The sequence below is a fragment of the Cygnus olor genome, chromosome Z (genome assembly GCF_009769625.2).
Source record: "Cygnus olor isolate bCygOlo1 chromosome Z, bCygOlo1.pri.v2, whole genome shotgun sequence".
Lineage (NCBI taxonomy): Eukaryota > Metazoa > Chordata > Aves > Anseriformes > Anatidae > Cygnus > Cygnus olor.
In genome coordinates this window covers 49,653,830-49,673,018 of record NC_049198.1, presented here as the reverse complement: position 1 = coordinate 49,673,018, position 19,189 = coordinate 49,653,830, and the positions used below count along the sequence as shown (strand labels likewise).

Sequence of the window (19,189 nt, the reverse complement as noted above, 5' to 3'; positions counted from 1 at the left end):
AGTGTAAAATCTAGATTTATTTAACTTTTAATACAGAGATACAAGTAATGCAAAGGAAAGATTTTAGCATACAATAAGCTGAACTGAGTAACTTATGCCTGCTTATGTACTCTAGACATAATGAGAAAATTCCTGTCTGTTCTCTTCTGTTAGCACTTAAATTTAGAGAACTATTTATGGTTCCCTGCCACAGTGTAAGTTTATCTACTTGAGTTTTATCTACTTCATGACTTTACAACTTTAAATATGTATTCTTAAAAGAAGGCTAAAGCATTTGAAAAAGCTATGACTGTTCCACATCCTGCTACTTTGATAGAAGGATGAAAGGCAATGATCAGATAAAACTACAAATCTTTTCTTCTTATACTACCACTTCTTACGCTTTATAAACAGAGATGGCACTGTGGCTATTTACCTCACTTCTACAAGAACTTAAGAATATATTAAACCACACAGGCATTTTGTAGAATAAGTTACTTCAAAGGAAATCCCACAAATCATAAAATGAAGTCTGTACTGCAGTGAGTTTTAGAGCAGCTTATTCTACTACAACGTTTTCAGAAAATATTTTATAGTTTTAATTGATTCATTTTCTGAGGAAGATTCCAAATTTTCCAAATTGATTCATTTTCCGAAGAAGTGCCAAAGATCACTTCCCATTTCAAGACTAAAATACACACTTTCAAAACCATCCTCAGTCATGGTGGAATACATCATTTAACCGTAACTAGTAGGAGACATCCTTATACTGATCATTGCAAGGAAAACAAGAAATGTACACAAATATTATGGCACTTACAACATAAATTAGGTGGTACTGTCCTAGTCCCCACTGGTTTTATCTTGGCCTTTCAGGTCAGATAATCAAGAATGTATTATGTATACTGTAGTAGTAATAACGCATGTAGCAGGTGGTGTGGCATCTGACTCACAACCTACACAGGCTTATTTCCACTTTTCTGCTGTATAAGCGCTTTGGGGAAGGAGCTTGCGCAACACATATTTGCAGACATCCTATCTTCTCTGGACACGCTGCTCTCAGGGTTTCTAGACTGATATAGATGACAACACAAGAGATTACTAATCACTGCTGACTAGCAGTAACTTTTTCTTCCTTTTTTTTTAATAAGAAACCATTTTAGTTAAAAATGGGGTATTTCTTATCAGGTTCAGCTGGGATATCACTTTACCAATGTACGAAACTTCTGAAGTTCGTTTTAATCCATGTAAAAATGTCACCATTGCACCCCTGTTGTATCTCTTGTTCAAGATAAAAAATAAAATTCATCTTTGAGGAGCAAAGACAGGGTTCTGAAAATATGAGAGAACCATTACTAAGAGTACACTTCAATTTTAAATCTTGTTTTTTATATTTTCTACTGCTTGTGGATTATACAATGTTGCAGATGAATTCTGGCTTTTGAAAATATGCAAACCACATTGTATTATCTTACGCAATCCCTGATTTTTTTTTAATCACAAAATATTAACAATGTCATACAATTATATATATCACATGAGGCCTTCTACCTTGTTCATGTGTCTTTATTATATATGGGACTGTCACGCTCATGTTCTTGATGTGCATTCTCTTCACTCAAGGCCAAGGGACAAAATTTGCTAAGAAACATAGTTGTGGAAAGTCCCTACAAACAAGTAGAGACTCTGGACTCATCTTGTGATTATCATCTTTCTACCATGATGAGTGTCTTTATCTTACTAAAAATGGAAAGCCAGTACTGCTTACAAAGCAGAAAGCTGGAAAAGTAGACCACCAAAATTTCTTTCAACCATGACTTGAGAGGAAAAAGCAGTAGAAGCGTGAGTTGTGGGATGGAATGTTGATATGAAGTGAAAACAAAATCCGTCTCTATGTATTAGTAACAGAATAGACCAGTCAGGTAGAAGATGGTAGAAAAATATTACCACAAAATTTCACCAAACTGTATTAGTACAAACCTAGTAATTTCATGTCTTTATCTGACATTAGCCTGCTTTTTGCTATCACATAATACATGTTTTTAGTGACAATTTAGAACTATTACAAATTGCAGAAACAATTAAAAGACAAGGGTTTGGTAGTGGGTGTCTGTTGTCAATCTACAAGAAATAATCTATTAAACTGTCTGAGGTACAGGGAGGAATGCTTCAGGTATATACACAAAATAAATTGAATAAAAGAAAAGAGTTAACCCATAACAGAAAATGCTATCTGCTTAAATATGTTTTTTTATAGCACCCAAGACTAAAACTGTTAGTGTATTATGCTATGAGAACACATATAACAGAAACACAGAATTAAAACCCAAAAAAATCTGATATAAGATTGAGAGCTCCCCTTGACAATGAGGTTTGTTGCTGGTTTTCTTTTTGATTAAACTTCTTTGCCTTTCAGAATTTAACACATTTAGAAGACTTAACATTCAAATCAAAGTCAAAGAAGAACAGAAAAAATATGGTAGGTTCAGATACAACATCTTGAAAATATCTATTACCTGCATAAATTAGTTTTTGGCCAGCTACTGGAAAAGCATCTTTCCCCCTTTCTGATTCAATCTTCTCTTTCAGCGCCTTTACCTAAAGCACAGAAACAGTCTTGTTGAAAAAAAAAATTGCTTTACAACAAAAACTTTAAGTACACTTTGTTCTTAAGCTTTTACTACTAAATAGTAGTTTTCAGTCATATATTGATTATCCACTTGAAGTACATCAGTCTTTCAAAGATGTCAGCACAAAGCTTCCCAATGCAATATGTACCCTCCACAAATACTCTAATTCAAATACGAAGATGAGAGACAACTAATTTATACATAAAAATTCTTAAGTACAAGTCTACGACAGTAAGAAGTTGAGAAATCTGGGCAGAAAATGCTTTTATCTTCTGACCCACTTCTCTTCCCTGTTCTTTCTCTGAATGTAGCGGTACACATACTACGCACAGCTAGAACTATTCTTTATCATAGCGACTCTTCATGGAATGTCTGCTTTATTTAGTTAGTTAGTTAGTTGGTTAGTTTGTAAGGTCACCATGACATTTGATTTATCTTGCTGGAATCACGTGAAACCTTGATAAGCAGCAACTTGTGCAAATTGTCCGGTTGTTCATTTTACAGACATTGTCTTCAATTATCTCCCCTTCCCGGTAATACGTGGAGCTTTGCCTAACAAATTTTAAGCCTACCCCAAAATCATTTTGCCCTATTTACTTGTTTATGCAGACCACTGCCATACAGCCTACAGAGCACTGCAAACAACAGCTCAAATGACACAGTTTTAGCTGCCATGAACCAGGGGGCCTGTGTTCTCCACAAAGACCGTGTAACAACATCCTGAGGAGACAAAGGGTGTTCTTGTAGAAGAGCGTCTGTAGCAACACATTTGAAATCGTATTTTAATACCTATATCAAAACATTCATTGTTGCTTCCTGACAGACAGATGCTGCCAATCTATTATGAACTTAGTGATCCAAACTAACTCCACCTTCCAGAGCTTTCTTTTTCCTGCATATTCATAAGCTTTTTTTCATGCAATGCTTTGCTGTTGATAAGCATGTATCTAGCAATTCCACCAGCTAAGCATGAGAAAATGTATTTGTCCTGTCAGCTGAGCTGGACTGGGAATTATTTGTACCACAGGTAGCTTCAGTATTATCGTTGCCCTTAATTTTTAAAGCAGTAGCTCACTACTAGGGTTGCTTACATAGTAAATACACTGAAACAACATTTTAAGATGTTAAATGATAAGTATTTACTGAGACTCAGAAAGGCCAGCTTTTCAGCACAATTAAAACCTGTTATCCACCCGACATGCCAGCCGTATTTCCTGGTTTCCTATCATTCCTCTGTAAATGCTGTAAATAACCTGTTTTATTTCTTCTTTTCCTTCATTGGTCTCCTCTCTTCTTCTCCTTCTTCCTCTCAAATTTTACTTCTGAAGTTTATTAATGGGTTAATTCTTTCACATTTTGGGTGTTTGGTCCAACAGGGATTGACAAAACTCGAACACGGACAAGAAGCTGCATCTTTTCAACAGTAACAAGAAAATAAGAGCTTGCTTGCTTTACTATACTTCTTAACCCATCAAATGAGACCTGCAGAATATAAACCATTCTGTAATCCTGCACCTAGGGGATACAGGTGACTGAACCACTAGCCACACAAGGATACAGAACACAAGCTAGACATTTGCTTTTCCACAGCAAAACAGCAGCTCACTGCTATCCATTAGTATTCCAGAAGGGAAGATCAAAGCGTTAACTACTGTAATACTACTGATTTGCTGATAGCATCACCATTCTCTTGCACTTACTTGTACAAAAGTAGTTCTGTCCCTGGACTTACATTTGTTTAATGGCTTAAGAAGATCATTTCCTTGAAAACTAAAAATATAAGTTGTGAATTCATTCCCAATTGTCATTTAAAGCTGACAGTCACTCACCTTATAACACAACAATCTGCTTAGGCCGTGGATAAGCAATCAAGCATCTTTTCTAAATATTTTAAAGTATTAGGTTCTTTAGGCAATGCCAATTAAGTTTCCTGCTCCCATCAGGGAAAACTAACTCCAAAACCATGCTGAAGACATGTTGTTTTAAATGCCTATGTTTTAACATACTGCTTAACTATTCAAGTATTTAGGTACTTTTACGAATGACTCAAAGATGATATCTCAAAGCATTTCACTCAGTCACTATGTCTGCTACGGATATATAACAAATATTGTAATGTGATCAGCAAGTACTATCTATTTTGACAGAGAAAACTAAGGCCTTTTTCAAGTCCTCTGCACTCTATCAAGCTACTGTTTTCAGACGTCTCCTGGCTTTCTGGAAGTTTTTATTATTATTAATGTCATGGCTATGGTCAGGACAAACTAAACACATTAACACACAATAATTGCACTGTGTTAAGGAGTTTGGGTATTTATTGCCTTTGTGAAATAGTGACTGTTAATACAACTAACAATACAAAGTTACACACAAGCAGTTACCACTGCTTCCCCTTTGCTGTCTGACAGGCGTGGGGCTGTCAGTGGTCAGAAGGAGCCCAGCACCGAGTAGGGTGATGCCACCTGCATGAGGCTGGAGTGTGGTAACTCCAGCTGTGCAAGCTTAGCCTCAAGCATCCCTAGAGGTCCTCCACAGCCAGCTCTCACAGAATCACAGTGGTACACTGGGTAGGACAAAACAACGTGTTTGCTCCCCAAGTACAGAGGCACTCTGGCTAGAACCTGCCAATACAGTGGTTATGACTGGCTTCTTACAGGAATTTAAAAAAAAAAAAAAAAAGAAAGAAATCGAAGAGAGAAGGCTGTTACTGTTTCCTATACAGGTCTCCTGTATTTTCTGTACTTGCTAAATATGTCAATCATTCTAGGAACACATAATATACTAAATTCAAACACTAATTACTTCAGACCTCTGACATTTCTCCAGCTGACAAACAGTTTACACAGACCTAAAACAAATTTAAGCTTAACATAGCTCAACTAATTTACAGTAATTTACTAACTATATGCATACACACTGCCATTTGCAAAGGCAAAGAACATTAACTTAAGCTTCTCATTTAACAGGACATGCACTCTAGTCTAAAGGAAAACTTTTGCCATGCAAAGATATCTCATGTGGTATGTTGATTCACAGTAACTTGACACATCGTGAGCTCCACATTATAAATTAAGAAATTCTGGAATGTGGTTCAGGTTGTTTCTATTAAATTGGAAATACATACAAGTAACTTCCAGATGATACATTTCCAAACACGGCAACTGTTTATAGAGAAGAGTAATTTATATAAGGGAAACTCTATTATATCTCAGATGAATTGACTTAAGTGATCATATCTTTTAAACGGAAAAAAATAAATGAACTTTTATATTTAAGCCAGCTCCTAACTACCAGCTTGAATCGTAGAGTGATTTGGGTTGGATGGGACCTTTAAGGATCATCTAGTCAAAACTCCTGCCACAAGCAAGAATATCTTCCATTAGATCAGGCGGCCCAAAGGCCCATCCAACCTGACTCTGAACACTTCTGGTGATGGGGTGTCCACAACCTCTCTGGGCTACTGCCCACTGTCCTGTTCGAGAGTCTCACCACCCTCATAGTGAAATGTTTCTTCCATATGTCCAGTCTAAAACTACCCTCTTTCAGTTTAAAACTCTTACCCCTTGTCCTGTTGCTACAGGCCTGGGTAAAAAGTCTTTCTTGGTCTTTGTTAGAAGCCTTTAAGTATTGAAAGGCTGCAACAAGGTGTCCCTGGAGCCTTCTCTTCTCCATGAAGGAGAAACCCAACCCTCTCCACCTTTATTCACAGCAGAGGTGCTCCACTACTGTGAATGTTTTCATGGCCCCCCTCTGGACCCACACAAACATGAATTGTTTTCAGTGATGCTCAGTGCCAAGACAAGACACAAGTGGCACAAACCAAAACACAGGAGGCTCCCTCCGAACATCAGGAAGGAATTTACTGTGTGGGTGGTGGAGTATACCTCCTTGGAGATCTTCAAAAGCTGCCTGGACATGGTCCTGGGCAACCTGTTCTGGATGTCCCTGCTTGAGCAGGGTGGTTGGACCAGATGACCTCCAGAGACACGTTCCAACCTTAAGCATTCTTTGAATTGATGCTTATTCTTAAAGATGTTTTCATAGAATATGGGTTCTCTTTATTCTGCAGCACTGTGACTGCTGTATAGTCCCAGCAGAGGTGCTCTGGGGACCCCAGCACAAGAAGGACCACAAAGATATCAAGGGGCTGGAGCACTTCTCCTTCTGAAGACAGGCTGAGGGAGCCAGGGCTGTTCAGCCTGGAGAAAAGAAGGTTCCAGGGAAACCAGAACTGGCTGGGTGGAAAATGGATTGCGAGCAGCTCTGAGTAGAAGAACCTGGGGGTGTTGGTTGACGAGAAGCTCAACATGAAGCATTTAAGGCCAGGCTGCATAGGGCTTTGAGAAACATGGCCTAGTGGAAGGTGTCCCTGCCCATGGCAGAGGCCTTCAATTAGATAATCTTTAGGGTCCCTTCCAATCCAAACCATTCTACGAGTCCATGATTCTATGTTCCAGTCCCTTGAGCACAGCGGTAGCCCTGCACTGGACTCTCCAGTGTGTCCAGGTCTCTCTTGTACTGGGGGGCCCACAACTGGACACAGTACAACAGGTATGGCCTCACCACTGCTGAGTAGAGGGGGAGGATCTCCTCTCTTGTCCTGCTGTCCGTACGTTGCCTAATGCAGCCAAGAAAAACAATAGCTTTCTTAGTGGCGAGGGCACATTGCTGACTCATGCTCAACTTGGTGCCCAGCAGTTCCCCCAGGTCCATTTATGCAGAGCTGCTTTCCAGCTGGGTGACCCCCAGCATGTCCTGGTGCCTGGGACTGTTCCTACCCAGGGGCAGGACTGCAATTCTCCATGTTGAACTGCACGAGATTCAGCCAGCTAGGCCATTTCTCCCGCCTAAGGTCCCTCTGGATGGCTATGAGGCCCTCTAGTGAGTCAACCACCTCCCCAAGCCTCGTGTCATCAATGAATTTACTGACGGTGCACTCCTCCCCACCATCCAGGTTGTTAACGAAGATGCTAAACAATACTGACCCAGTACTGACCCTTAGGGTACTCCACTTGTTACTGGCCTACATCTACACTTTGCACCACTGACTACAACCTGCTGGTACTGGCCCTTCAGCCAGTTTTTGAACCACCTCGGTGTGCTCATCCAGCCCGTACCTCCAACAGCTTCTCTACGAGGGACAGTGTAAAAGGCCTTACTGAAGCCCAGGCAGGCAACATCCATTGCCTCCCCCCAATCTATCACATTGGAGATTTCATTACAGAAGCTTGTCGGGTTAGTCCATGTTCTGGTTTAACTCCAGCAGGCAGCTCAGTGCCACACAGCTGCTCGCTCACTCTCCCAGGTTGGATGAGGGACAGAATCAGAAAGGTGAAAGTGCAATAACTCATGGCTAGAGAAAAAGACAGTTTACTAGGTAAAGCAAAAGCCACATGTGCAAGCAAAGCAAAACAAATAATTAACTTGCTGCTTCCCATCGGCAGGCAGGTGTTTGGCCACCTGTAAGCGAAGCAGGGCTCATCAAGCATAGCAGTTTCTTGGGAAGACAAACACCATCAGTATAAACAACCCCCCCTTCCTCCTTCTACACCCCAGCTTTTACTGCTGAGCACGGCACCACATGGCATGGGACATCACTTTGCAAATTTGGGCCAGCTGTACTGGCTGTGTCACCTACCAATTTCTTCTCATTCACCCTCAGCCTCCTCGCTGGCAGGAAAGCATGAGAAGCAGAAAAGTCCTTGGCTCCGTGTAAGCACTGCTCTGCAACAACTAAAACCAGCAGTGTGTTATCACCACTGTTTTTATTCAGAAACCAAAACAGAGCATCATCTGAGCCTCTATAAAGAAAATTAACTCTGTCCCAACCAAAACCATGACAGTCATGAATTCCCCTTGGTGAATCCATGCTGACTGGTCTTGATTTTCTGCTCCTTCATGTGCCTGAAATTGTTTCCAGAATTAGTTGTTCCATCACCTTGCCAGGGATCAAGGTATGGCTGAACAACCAGTAGTTCCCTGGGTCCTCTCTCTCACACTTTCTGAAGATAGGGCAAGGCATTTGCTTTCCTCCAGTCTTCAGGCACTTCTCCCAGTTACTGTGATCAAGCAGTTACAGAAAGCAGCCTCACAATCACATCTGCCAGCTCCTTCAGCACTCATGGGTGCAACCCATTGGGGCTCATGGTCTTAGGAATGGTCAGTCTGCCCAAGTATTCCCCGGCCTTGAGTACCATGATAACATTGCCTGTCTGCACTGCAAGCAGCATGGAGTACCTTGGCCTTTGCACTGCCCCAGGTAACCAGGTCTCCTGTTTCCTTCAGGAGAGGGCCCATATTTTCCCTAGTGTTCCTTCTGTCATTGAGGTACTTGCAGAAGCCTTTCTTGTTGCCCTTGATGTCCTTGGCCAGATTAAATTCCATCTGGGCTTTAGCTTTCCTAACTTGATCCCTGGCTGTTCAGACAACGGGTCTGTATTCCTCTCAGGCTACATGTCCTTGCTTCCACTCTCTGTAGTTTCCTTCTTGTGTCTGAGTTTGGCCAGGAGCTCCTTGTTCATCCATGCAGGCCTCCTGGTATTTTCACCTGACTTCCTCTTTGTGAGGATGCATCGCTCCTGAGCTTGCAGGTGATCCCTGAATATTAAACAGTTTTCTTGGGCCCCTTTCCCCTCCAGGGCTTTATCTCATGGTACTCTACCAAGTAGACACTTTAAGAAAAAAAAAGAAAAAAAATAAAGAAACAGTGCTCTTAATGGTGGAAGTCCCCCATGAGGGGCAGTGAATGTGAGGCTGCTCCTGTTTGTCTGTAGAGGGTCTCGTGCACCATCTCCCATTCTTCCTGGTCAGCTGGCCTGTAGCAGACCCCCACTATAATGCCACCTAGCCCTGTCTTCCCTCTAATGCTAACCCATGAACATCTGGTCATCCATCCCCTGGTGGGGCTCCATGCAATCCATCTGGTCACTGACAACATCATCTCATCTCCTCCGCCTGTCCTTCCTAAAGATCACCTACCTTTCCATTACAACACTTCAGTCATGGGAGCCATCCCACCACATCTCCATGATGCCCATAAGACCACACACAGCCCTGCAAGCAGACACACTTCTCTAATTCATCTTGTTTATTCCCCGTACCATGTGTGTTACTATACAGGCACTTACTTAAGAGTAAGGGTGAAAAGGGTGCCTGACACTCCTTAATCAGAGGGCAGCGGCAGCACAGGCCCCTGGCATCCTAGTTCAAGGGCTGGCTACTCACACTTGTTAGAAGCCCATGAGCTTGTCAGAGGCCACTAGAGGTTCCCTGGGCTCACACCTTTACTGGTCTCCCTCACCTCTGTCCTGGCCTAACAGCAGCAGGCACCCTCAAGTTCCTCAGAGGGCTGCCAGGCTTTCCTCAGTGTTCCTGGACCTTGAGCCCAGAAGGTCCTGAAGTCTCCTGACATTTCCCAAAGCAGAGCCAAAGACTGTAGCACCCGTTGGCTGCTTCTGGGAGCTGCGCTGGAAACCGTACCCTAAAGATCTGGAAACAGAACACTTTTAAACTATGATAGCCAATCTACAAATGAGCTGATTTTTTTTCCGCTCCCTATGAATTTCAGATGTGTGACTATCCCTACTAGTCAGAGAATACTGAACACAATGCCCTTAAGAATAGCTGCCATGCAATCTGTTTAATTAAGAGTCACAGCTGATGAACTAACTGCAAAACAGGTCTTCCAAAGAAATACCAGTCCCTGAGTGCATCCCAGATGGGCGTCCTAAAAACAGGTTACATGAAACTGACAGTGCTAAGATGCCCAGCTGTTCCCTACAGTTATTTTAGCCAGCTAACTAAGTGGGACATGCTGGGTTCCTTCTAGGCAAGTATTTCACATAATTCAAGTGTACTGAACACTCACTCCCTTTTCTCTCACACAGCAATTTCAACTTCTCTTACCTTATACACTATGCCAAAACAGACAAGGAAAAAATCAGGTGAGATAAAATCACATTTCTTAATTTCCAATAAAAAAGCCACCAGTATACGTGTCATTTTTAACTACACAGCCAAAATAAAACTTCTGAATTTCTTGAGATCAATAGAGAAACTGGATATAGAACCAAAATGGACACCTTCCTGCATCAAGTCATATACTCTCCTCCTTCCACACCACAATCTTCATCAGGAATCCAATCCACAGGTTAGTGGATCTAAAGACAAGTAAGGTTTTTTTGCTACCTCTTGCACTACAGGGTTGCTACGAAGTTTCTTCTGATGTTCAAAACCTTTTTCCTGATTTCCAGCCCAAATTAATTCACTGACTATTAATTATTATGATTATTAATTCACTATTAATACTCTTCTGTTTCTATGCCAGTGTTACAATTTAAGCATGAATAACCCTTCCACCTCCCTTGGTGCGTACCACTGTAGTTAGCACTACCAAACCCTCCTCCCAGCTCATAACCTAAGCTAGCCTGGGCCCTTTAGCTTACTTTCACTTAATAGTCTCAGTCTTCCACACCATCACTGCACCTCTTTGCTCTACCAGTGGAAATTCATTCCTCCTGGGAATGGGTGGCCAGCAAACATGTAGAACAGTGGCACTGCTACTCTTGCTAGAAATTCCAGGATTTATAAGCTTGAGGGCTTCATTCATCTTTTGGACTAACATTTCCAAACAACAGGCCCTCCAATCAGATAGCCAAGCACAAGCTTTGAGTCCCTTAATTCCATCATGTTTCTATTGCTTTTGTACTCGTGTATTATTCTTATCAAATTAATAAAAATACTATAAATAGATGGATCCCAAGACTAACCCCTAGAGACCTTCACTACCCACCTGCCTACAATTCAACTGTTTCGAGAAGGAACTCAAACAGAGGGGAGTCTTTAATCCCTTTGCAATTCCTATACCAATCTTCACCTGTTCTGCAACAGACTAACAAGTTTATCCCAGACTGGAGAAACAGTCATCTTTTAGACATGGTCAAAAGCTTTCAGTCCAAAGGGCTTTGCTCTTCTCCCCAGCTCCTGAGCTAAGACATGTGGAGGCTCCTCTGAACACTTCTGTTCGGAGCTTGGGCTAACGTTCCCAAGTTTTCCCTCCCACTAAAAACACATATACCACACGCTGCATTGCCATATGGATGCTGCTCAATCAGTTGAGGATAACATTGTTGTATCCAACAATAATCCAGATAATGAAGCAACAAACTCATCTGTGTCACAAATTTTAAAACCCTTAAACTCCATGATCACACATTAATGGCAAACATTTTGCCTGTTATTGAAATGTCCAGTGCATAAGATGATTCATATCTAGTAACTAAAGGTTTTATAGTAGCTTCATTGGTAAGACCACGTTTGGTCCTAACTTTTCCTATGAATAATAAAAGCAGGTTTTGTTGTTGCAAACCTACACTTACAGAAATCTCTCATATGTTTTTCCTTAATGGGACATTCAATAGTGAGGAAACCACCCTGAGAGTTGCAAGAACAGATTACTGCCCTGCATTGGGTTCCAGAGGTATAACAGATGCAGTAATTGAGAAGGACCATAGGAGAGGAAGAGTCCTGTGAATCTGTTCAATTCATCTTTTAATGACTGGTTGAAAAAAAAAAAAATAGTATGTACTCAAGAAAAAAGGCACTTAAAGAATTATGCCAATATTTTAAAACAGCCTCACAGGCAATATAAAGCATTCATAAACTACCATATTTGCCATTCGCATGTGTGATGTTAAAGCCTGTATACAAAGAAAGCATGGCCTAGTAGATGAATACCCTGGAACTGGCAAAGTAAAAATCCAAATTTAGCTTTGCCATTTACTTCTTAAGCAATTACCTCTGCCTTTCTAATTTCCTTTCCAAAACTGAGTTCATTTACACCTAGGTGAAGTTTATCAGTAGAGTAGTTGCTGTTACGCACTGCCTGGAGATCAACAAAATGAATTTCTAATCTCAAAGTTGGCCTCTAGGCACTTCTATCCTGCATTTCAAAATTGACTTGAACACTAAAAAAAGGAGACATTAGGGTCAAAATTCTGATGCTAAATGATGACTGAAATGTCTGTACACATGAAGTTTTGTAGTGATACATGAATAGATTTCAACATAAAGCTGAGCTTTAAGCAACAGAAAAAATGCTCAGCTGTCAGTACATTGCAAAAACAGTAGAAAGATGTGGCTTTTGACAGCTTTCGGTGCTCCCTATGAACTCACAGGGGCTTGCCTTAAGGAGAAAGCTTACATTCTGTAAGTGTTGACTCTTCCATGGTCATGCTGATTAGCATGAACAAGTATATTCTCCTCATACTGGTTCTATTGCTTCTACTCTTATTTGAACAGTTTCTAATATGAGGAAAACTGGTAAGACATTTTAAGTAATAAGATAATTTTTTTTAAAAACAAAACTTCTAATTCTTCATACTGACAAACCAATTGGAAGAGTAAAACAAGCTTTATTTAGGTACGCTCTAATGGCCTTCATTTTGGACACCAAAAAAACAGTTAGAAATATGAGGTATGAAGCGCAGGCATTCAAGCTGGGGGGATGGAAGAAAAGTATTTCAGCCGTACTTCCCTTCCTGAGTCTACTCTACCCCTGGGACAAGGAATGACAAGAGACAGGTAGAGATGTTAGCATTTATACTACACTGACTCAGTACACCTATAGCAGCCACCAGCCCTTTCCTCTGCTTTCCACGTTCACTTGGTGCTTCCTGCAGAGCAGCATGCAAAAAGGAGAGCCTGCGAAGCCTCTGTCTGGTTCTGACAGGGCCCAGATGCGACATGCTGCACCTCACCATGTCCTGTAAGATAAAAATAGATTTGTTTCAATGAGTCTGCACAATCCGAGTATCCTGTCACCCATGGCAGGAGAAGACATTGGCAGCCATATTCTTTAGTCCTGTGTTTAAATAGATATATACATTTCCCTTCAGGAAAGCATTTTGCTGTGCTTCAGAAACACAATGAAAATACTTCCGAAAGACCTGCTAGTATGTATGCACGAGGGCAGCAATAATATTGTAGAATGTAGCATGATTGCTTGCTCATACTATCCTTTAATTAACCTACACATGTCCACCCCTCCACCGACCATAGATTACAAAGGGAACACTTTCTAGGCTGTTGTTATCCGTATCAAGTGCAGACACCTTGGCTTACCAATCATATTTAAAGCCTGTTTTGCAGTTACATGCATAATTATCTATACAACCTGTATATTTAACTTGTCAGTTCACTCACTTGCCATCTTGGAAATAGCGCTCGAAGAAAGTTTGAACTGTTGAGAGATATAGCACATAATATTGACAAATTATTATTAAAGTACCAAAGTAATTTTTTCTTGCTGGCAGTTAAACTGGAGAAGAACATTCCAAAATAACACTGTAAACTTATGACCACAGAGGTAACACATACAAAAAATAGTTAACAGAGAAAAACACATTCTAATATGAATGAACTTAGTTGTATTCATAATTTATGCCACCATAACTTATTCTTCATTATATTTTAAAGAATGTATGCCATCCTATCCAAAGTTCTTTGGAAATTATACCAGAACCATAAGAAAATATATTCTTGAAGATGTGACAGCCTAGATCTTCTTCAGCCAAGAACTAGAACTTCCTTTGCTTGAAAGGTCTAACTCTAGCCATGAAACATGGAATGAAAGAGATTAGCCACAGAAGAGAAGCAATTGCAGAAAAAAGAACACTTAAAATAAACATGTATTATGAGAACATAACTTTAAAATGCTATCGTCTGTAAAGAAAGTATTGAAATAATGAAAAAATTTGCAGGTAATCCCTAACACTTCCCCTGGTAATCTCTGAAGCTACTCTTTTTGCAGAGTCATCTATCAAACCTCAAGCAGCAAGTACAATCCCTTCAAATTCACACTTTCTGCAACTGCATATAAAATACAAGTAGACAAGAGCAACACAACAATCTTCAAGAAGAAGAGAAGGATACCTGCTGTAAAATCAAAGAGGAATTACAGAAAAAATATCAGGACTTGGGCAGATAGAAAGACATCTCTATTCTGGATGGATATTTCTGGATTTTGAAAAAGATCGTGAGAGCACTTTTCCTCTAACCAACCACTAAGATTATAAACTGTCAGGGAAATATAAAAATCCTCTCATCAGAGATGTCTGCAGGATTAAGCAACACTGAAACACATGTAGAAAGGGGTTGTCAGAATAAATTCACATTTCTTCAAGGTTTACAGTCCTCATACAGTCTGATTTTACCGTTTCACCCTGAAATACTCTCTTGCTGTTACAGAGTTCTTTCTAAAGCTAATAAATACAGGAAACTGCATATTCAGCAAAACTAAATCTATTATTTCTGTATGACAGAAAAAACACTTTATGAGAAAAATTAATTCTACTTAAAATTAATTGACTCATATACTCAACACTGTTAACCTTTATTCTTCATTCAAGGCTGCTACAACAACAGGCGTATTTCTAACAGAAGCCCACAGGTTACCAGGAAAGCTCCAAGAAACAATCAATACCCAGAATCGGACAATATCCCAAGTTGGAAGGGACCCTCAAGAATCATCAACTCCTGGTGCCACACAGGACCACCCAAAACTCAGCCCCTATGTCTGAAAGCACTGTCCAAACGCTGCTTGACCTCCGGCAGGCTCGGTGCTGTGACCACTGCCCTGAGGAGCCCGTCCCAGTGCCCGACCACCCTCTGGGTGCAGAACCTTTCCCTAACACCCAGCCTGACCCTCCCCTGTCCCAGCTCCATGCCGTTCCCTCGGGTCCTGTCGCTGTCCCCAGAGAGCAGAGCTCAGCGACTGCCCCTCCGCTCCCCTCGTGAGGGAGCTGCAGGCCTCCATGAGGCCTCCCCTCAGCCTGCTCTGCTCTGGGCTGAACAAACCCAGGGACTTCAGTCACTCTTTGTATGACTTGCCCACACATTTTACAACACCACCGTCTTTGTTTCCAAGTATCTTTCCTTGTCCCAGAGAGAATAAAAATGAATGCAAAGTATGTTTCAAAATCGCACAGGGTTTTGATATATATATATATATTTTTTTAAAGATGCTTTAGTATAACTCTCAATATACTGAATAGATACAATCAGATGAAACTAATCAAACTTATTTTTTTGTGTGGGTTCAGGAAGAGTATTCACTTTTGTATGAGTTCAGAAATCATGCTTTACCTATTCAGATGACAGTTTCTGCAGTAGTTCAGAAATTTATCATTGTACTCTCTGAAGAGAATTAAAGCAGCTTGTCCTTTACCATAGATGTACCCCACAAATGTACTTAAAAGTACCTCCTTTTTATGTACCACCTTGTTGTCGTTGTTACATAACCAGAATGTTTTCTAAACCCCCCACAAATGAGAAAATTCTCTGCTAAAACATTTTATTTTGAAAAATCTCCCTAAAAGCGGTATCTATTTTTCCTCTGAAGAATGCCTTTTTAAGCCATAGAATGGAAACGTATGTCACACCTCACATTTTCTCTACATGTTGCTTGGATCCTGATTCATTTGTAATTCATTTTTGCTGGAGCACACTCCCCAGACAGTTAACATGGCTTACAGTAGCACCTACCCTACATTTCTAAACTTAAATAACAGGACCTTCCAGCACAGGGAGGGTATTATGTGTGCATCCAGAGGTCCACACACATGTTTAACAATAAAGTATAAGCATATTAAGGATATATCAGAACACACAGAAGGTCAAAATTCCATAACTAAGCATACTGTTGACACTGTGTTAAACACGCAGGCATTTCACTGTGGCAGAACAGTGAAATGTGAAAGACCATATTACATGAAGAAGAGGATGTCAAAGGACTTCTGACATCCTGAATGCTCCTTCGACTCCTCTGCATTTTGACAATGAGGATGTTAGTGTTAACAGCACAGGGAAACGGAAAAAGAAATAGGACAGTCTTACTTAAAACTGTTATCTCTCTTTATAACAGAAGTTAAAACCGTAGAGTTTTTTTTAAGCCTATTTCTCACCTACTTAGTGATACCTACAAACCAAGCACTAGATTTAGAAGCCTACAGCGTCAGTGGCATGACCTCAGACAAGAGACGTAGCTATACAGGTCTGCATCACTATTTGCTTCTAACACGTAGCTTGATGTGCTTACTCTCTCACAAACAATTAACAGACATGAGAATGAGCTTGTGTAGATAAATGCACCCTTTCATTTACCCTGGATAAGTCTGAATGCTAGAGTACTGAACTGTTTGGTGCAGAACACTAGAACGATTACAGCTGGTAAATCCATCTTCTGTACAGAGCATGATGAGTACAACATTTATTTTTACACACTACAGAGTCTTTTGCCTAGCACTAGCACTTCCACCAGCAAGAATAATTCACTGAAATTTGAGTCTATTTTTTATTCAGTAAAAATCCTCAGTGGGTTAACACTTTCAAACACATTTAAACAGAAAACAAAGTCACAATATTAAAAATATGTTTTGAACTATAAAAACTGTCTGATAAAGCAGAAAATAATCATCTGCTTCTGTAGAAGCTGTAACAAGTCTAATTGGTTATTATGAAGCGTCTTTCTTCATATTCCCTCCAGAAGGTGTATTTAAATATTTTCCTTACTATTAATGAGAGTTCTCAGTTACAAGCATAAATTCTTGTTATAACACTACCTTGTAGTGTAACATCACGTCTCTTTAGATTCATTTTTGATTGAGAATAAAGGGAGAAAGTGCGAGAAACAGAAGCCAATTTTAGAGCAACAAGTTTCCTGGGCCTATTACAACTAGATCATTTTTGGCCTTGTCACAGTATAGGGCAAAGCTCCAAGTAAACAAGACTACCTCTAGCAGTGAAACATGTACGTGTAGTTTGAACACTAAAAGCAACGTCTCCCGAACTCCCCACAACACACATTTGTTTCACAATGATAGAAAATTAATCTAAGAAACCAGTGCAATAATCAAAAATTAGTATTTTTCAAAAATCTGACTGAGAACTTCCAAACATCTGGTTAACAAAGTATACCTGAAAGAGTCTTCCTCACTTAACTGAGGGCTCAAAATTGTTCTTCCCTTTAAGATCTAATATTTACAACACTTTCTACAGTAATTTAATTTTCCAAAAATTTGTCCAAGAAAGTTTAAATACATTTTCACCCCCACACCTCTAGAGTTAATAGAATCAAGGCTTCATACTACACACTTTAACACGAAGTTCTCCTCAAATCTTAACCACATTTCTTCTATTCCTAGCCAAGACCTAAACTATTACGCTCATGAGAGGCATTCTTGTGTCAGATACTGAACTACTGTAGCAACTACATCTACAACCAGAGTGCACGGTAGTTTCCCACAATCCAACTTTTGGCTAATGCATTTTGCTGTCTCACAGGCTGGCAAGCGTGTTTGACTGGCAACATTCTTTTGGTCCTCCCCCTGCTTTATTTTCCAGGACCTTACTTAAAACAGAGAACAGAAGATTAAAAGAGAACTTTTCTCGGTAATAAGCAAAGAATGATGTTTTAAATCCTTGGAGGTTTCTAACACATGCTCCAGCGAGACACTTTGTCATCTCCCTCTGTCACGCTGTTCGACCAAATGAGCTCTTAGTCCAGTTTTAGCTACCCTGCTTGATTGTTTTAAACGGAGGTGGAAGAGGGTAAGCTTCATAAAAGCAGACACACTGTCCCAGAGTTTTCCACAGCTTTGCTGCCCAGCTGCCACGTGCAAGGCTGCTGCAGACACCTCCAGAAGCTGAACTCCCCACGCCACTGGAAAGAAGGCCACGAGGATGTCCGTACTTGGCTATGCGAGGCAGCTATCCACTCAGACTAGTGACAAGGTGCCCTCAGAGCCCTCCCCTCCTCCTCCTCCTCCTCTCAGAGCCCCCCCCCCCCTCCTCCTCCTCCTCCCAGAGCCCCCCCCTCCTCCTCCTCCTCCCAGAGCCCCCCCCCTCCTCCTCCTCCTCCTCCCAGAGCCCCCCCCCCCTCCTCCTCCTCCTCCCAGAGCCCCCCCCTCCTCCTCCTCCTCCTCCTCCTCACAGAGCCCCCCCCCTCCTCCTCCTCCCAGAGCCCCCCCCTCCTCCTCCTCCTCCTCCTCCTCCCAGAGCCCCCCCCTCCTCCTCCTCCTCCCAGAGCCCCCCCCCCTCCTCCTCCTCCTCCCAGAGCCCCCCTCCTCCTCCTCCTCCTCCTCCCAGAGCCCCCCCCCCTCCTCCTCCTCCTCCTCCCAGAGCCCCCCCCCCCTCCTCCTCCTCCTCCTCCTCCTCCCAGAGCCCCCCCTCCTCCTCCTCCTCCTCCTCCTCCCAGAGCCCCCCCTCCTCCTCCTCCTCCTCCTCCTCCCAGAGCCCCCCCTCCTCCTCCTCCTCCCAGAGCCCCCCCCTCCTCCTCCTCCTAGAGCCCCCCCTCCTCCTCCTCCCAGAGCCCCCCCTCCTCCTCGAGCCCCCCCTCCCCCTCCTCCTCCTCTGAGCCCCCCCCCTCCTCCTCCTCCTCTCAGAGCCCCCCCCTCCTCCTCCTCCTCTCAGAGCCCTCCCCCTCCTCCTCCTCCTCTCAGAGCCCCCCCCCTCCTCCTCCTCCTCTCAGAGCCCCCCCCCCCCTCCTCCTCTCAGAGCCCCCCCCCCCCCCTCCTCTCAGAGCC

At 41.8% G+C, this 19,189-nt stretch overlaps 1 protein-coding gene and 1 long non-coding RNA gene across 2 annotated transcripts in view; both read right to left on the bottom strand.

The window, feature by feature from the left end:
• The window catches only part of RAD23B (RAD23 homolog B, nucleotide excision repair protein), a 41,726-nt gene that overhangs the window by 21,685 nt on the left and 852 nt on the right, over positions 1-19,189 (bottom strand). Inside the window, exon 2 of the mRNA XM_040540746.1 lies at positions 2,496-2,577. Coding sequence (XP_040396680.1) covers positions 2,496-2,577 — 82 coding nt within the window. The remainder of the gene's footprint in view (positions 1-2,495; positions 2,578-19,189) is intronic.
• LOC121061626 lies at positions 13,006-14,364 on the bottom strand. The gene is made up of 2 exons (XR_005815185.1): positions 13,812-14,364; positions 13,006-13,372 (listed from the first exon to the last, which is right to left on the bottom strand). It is a non-coding gene; the product is annotated as an uncharacterized LOC121061626 (long non-coding RNA).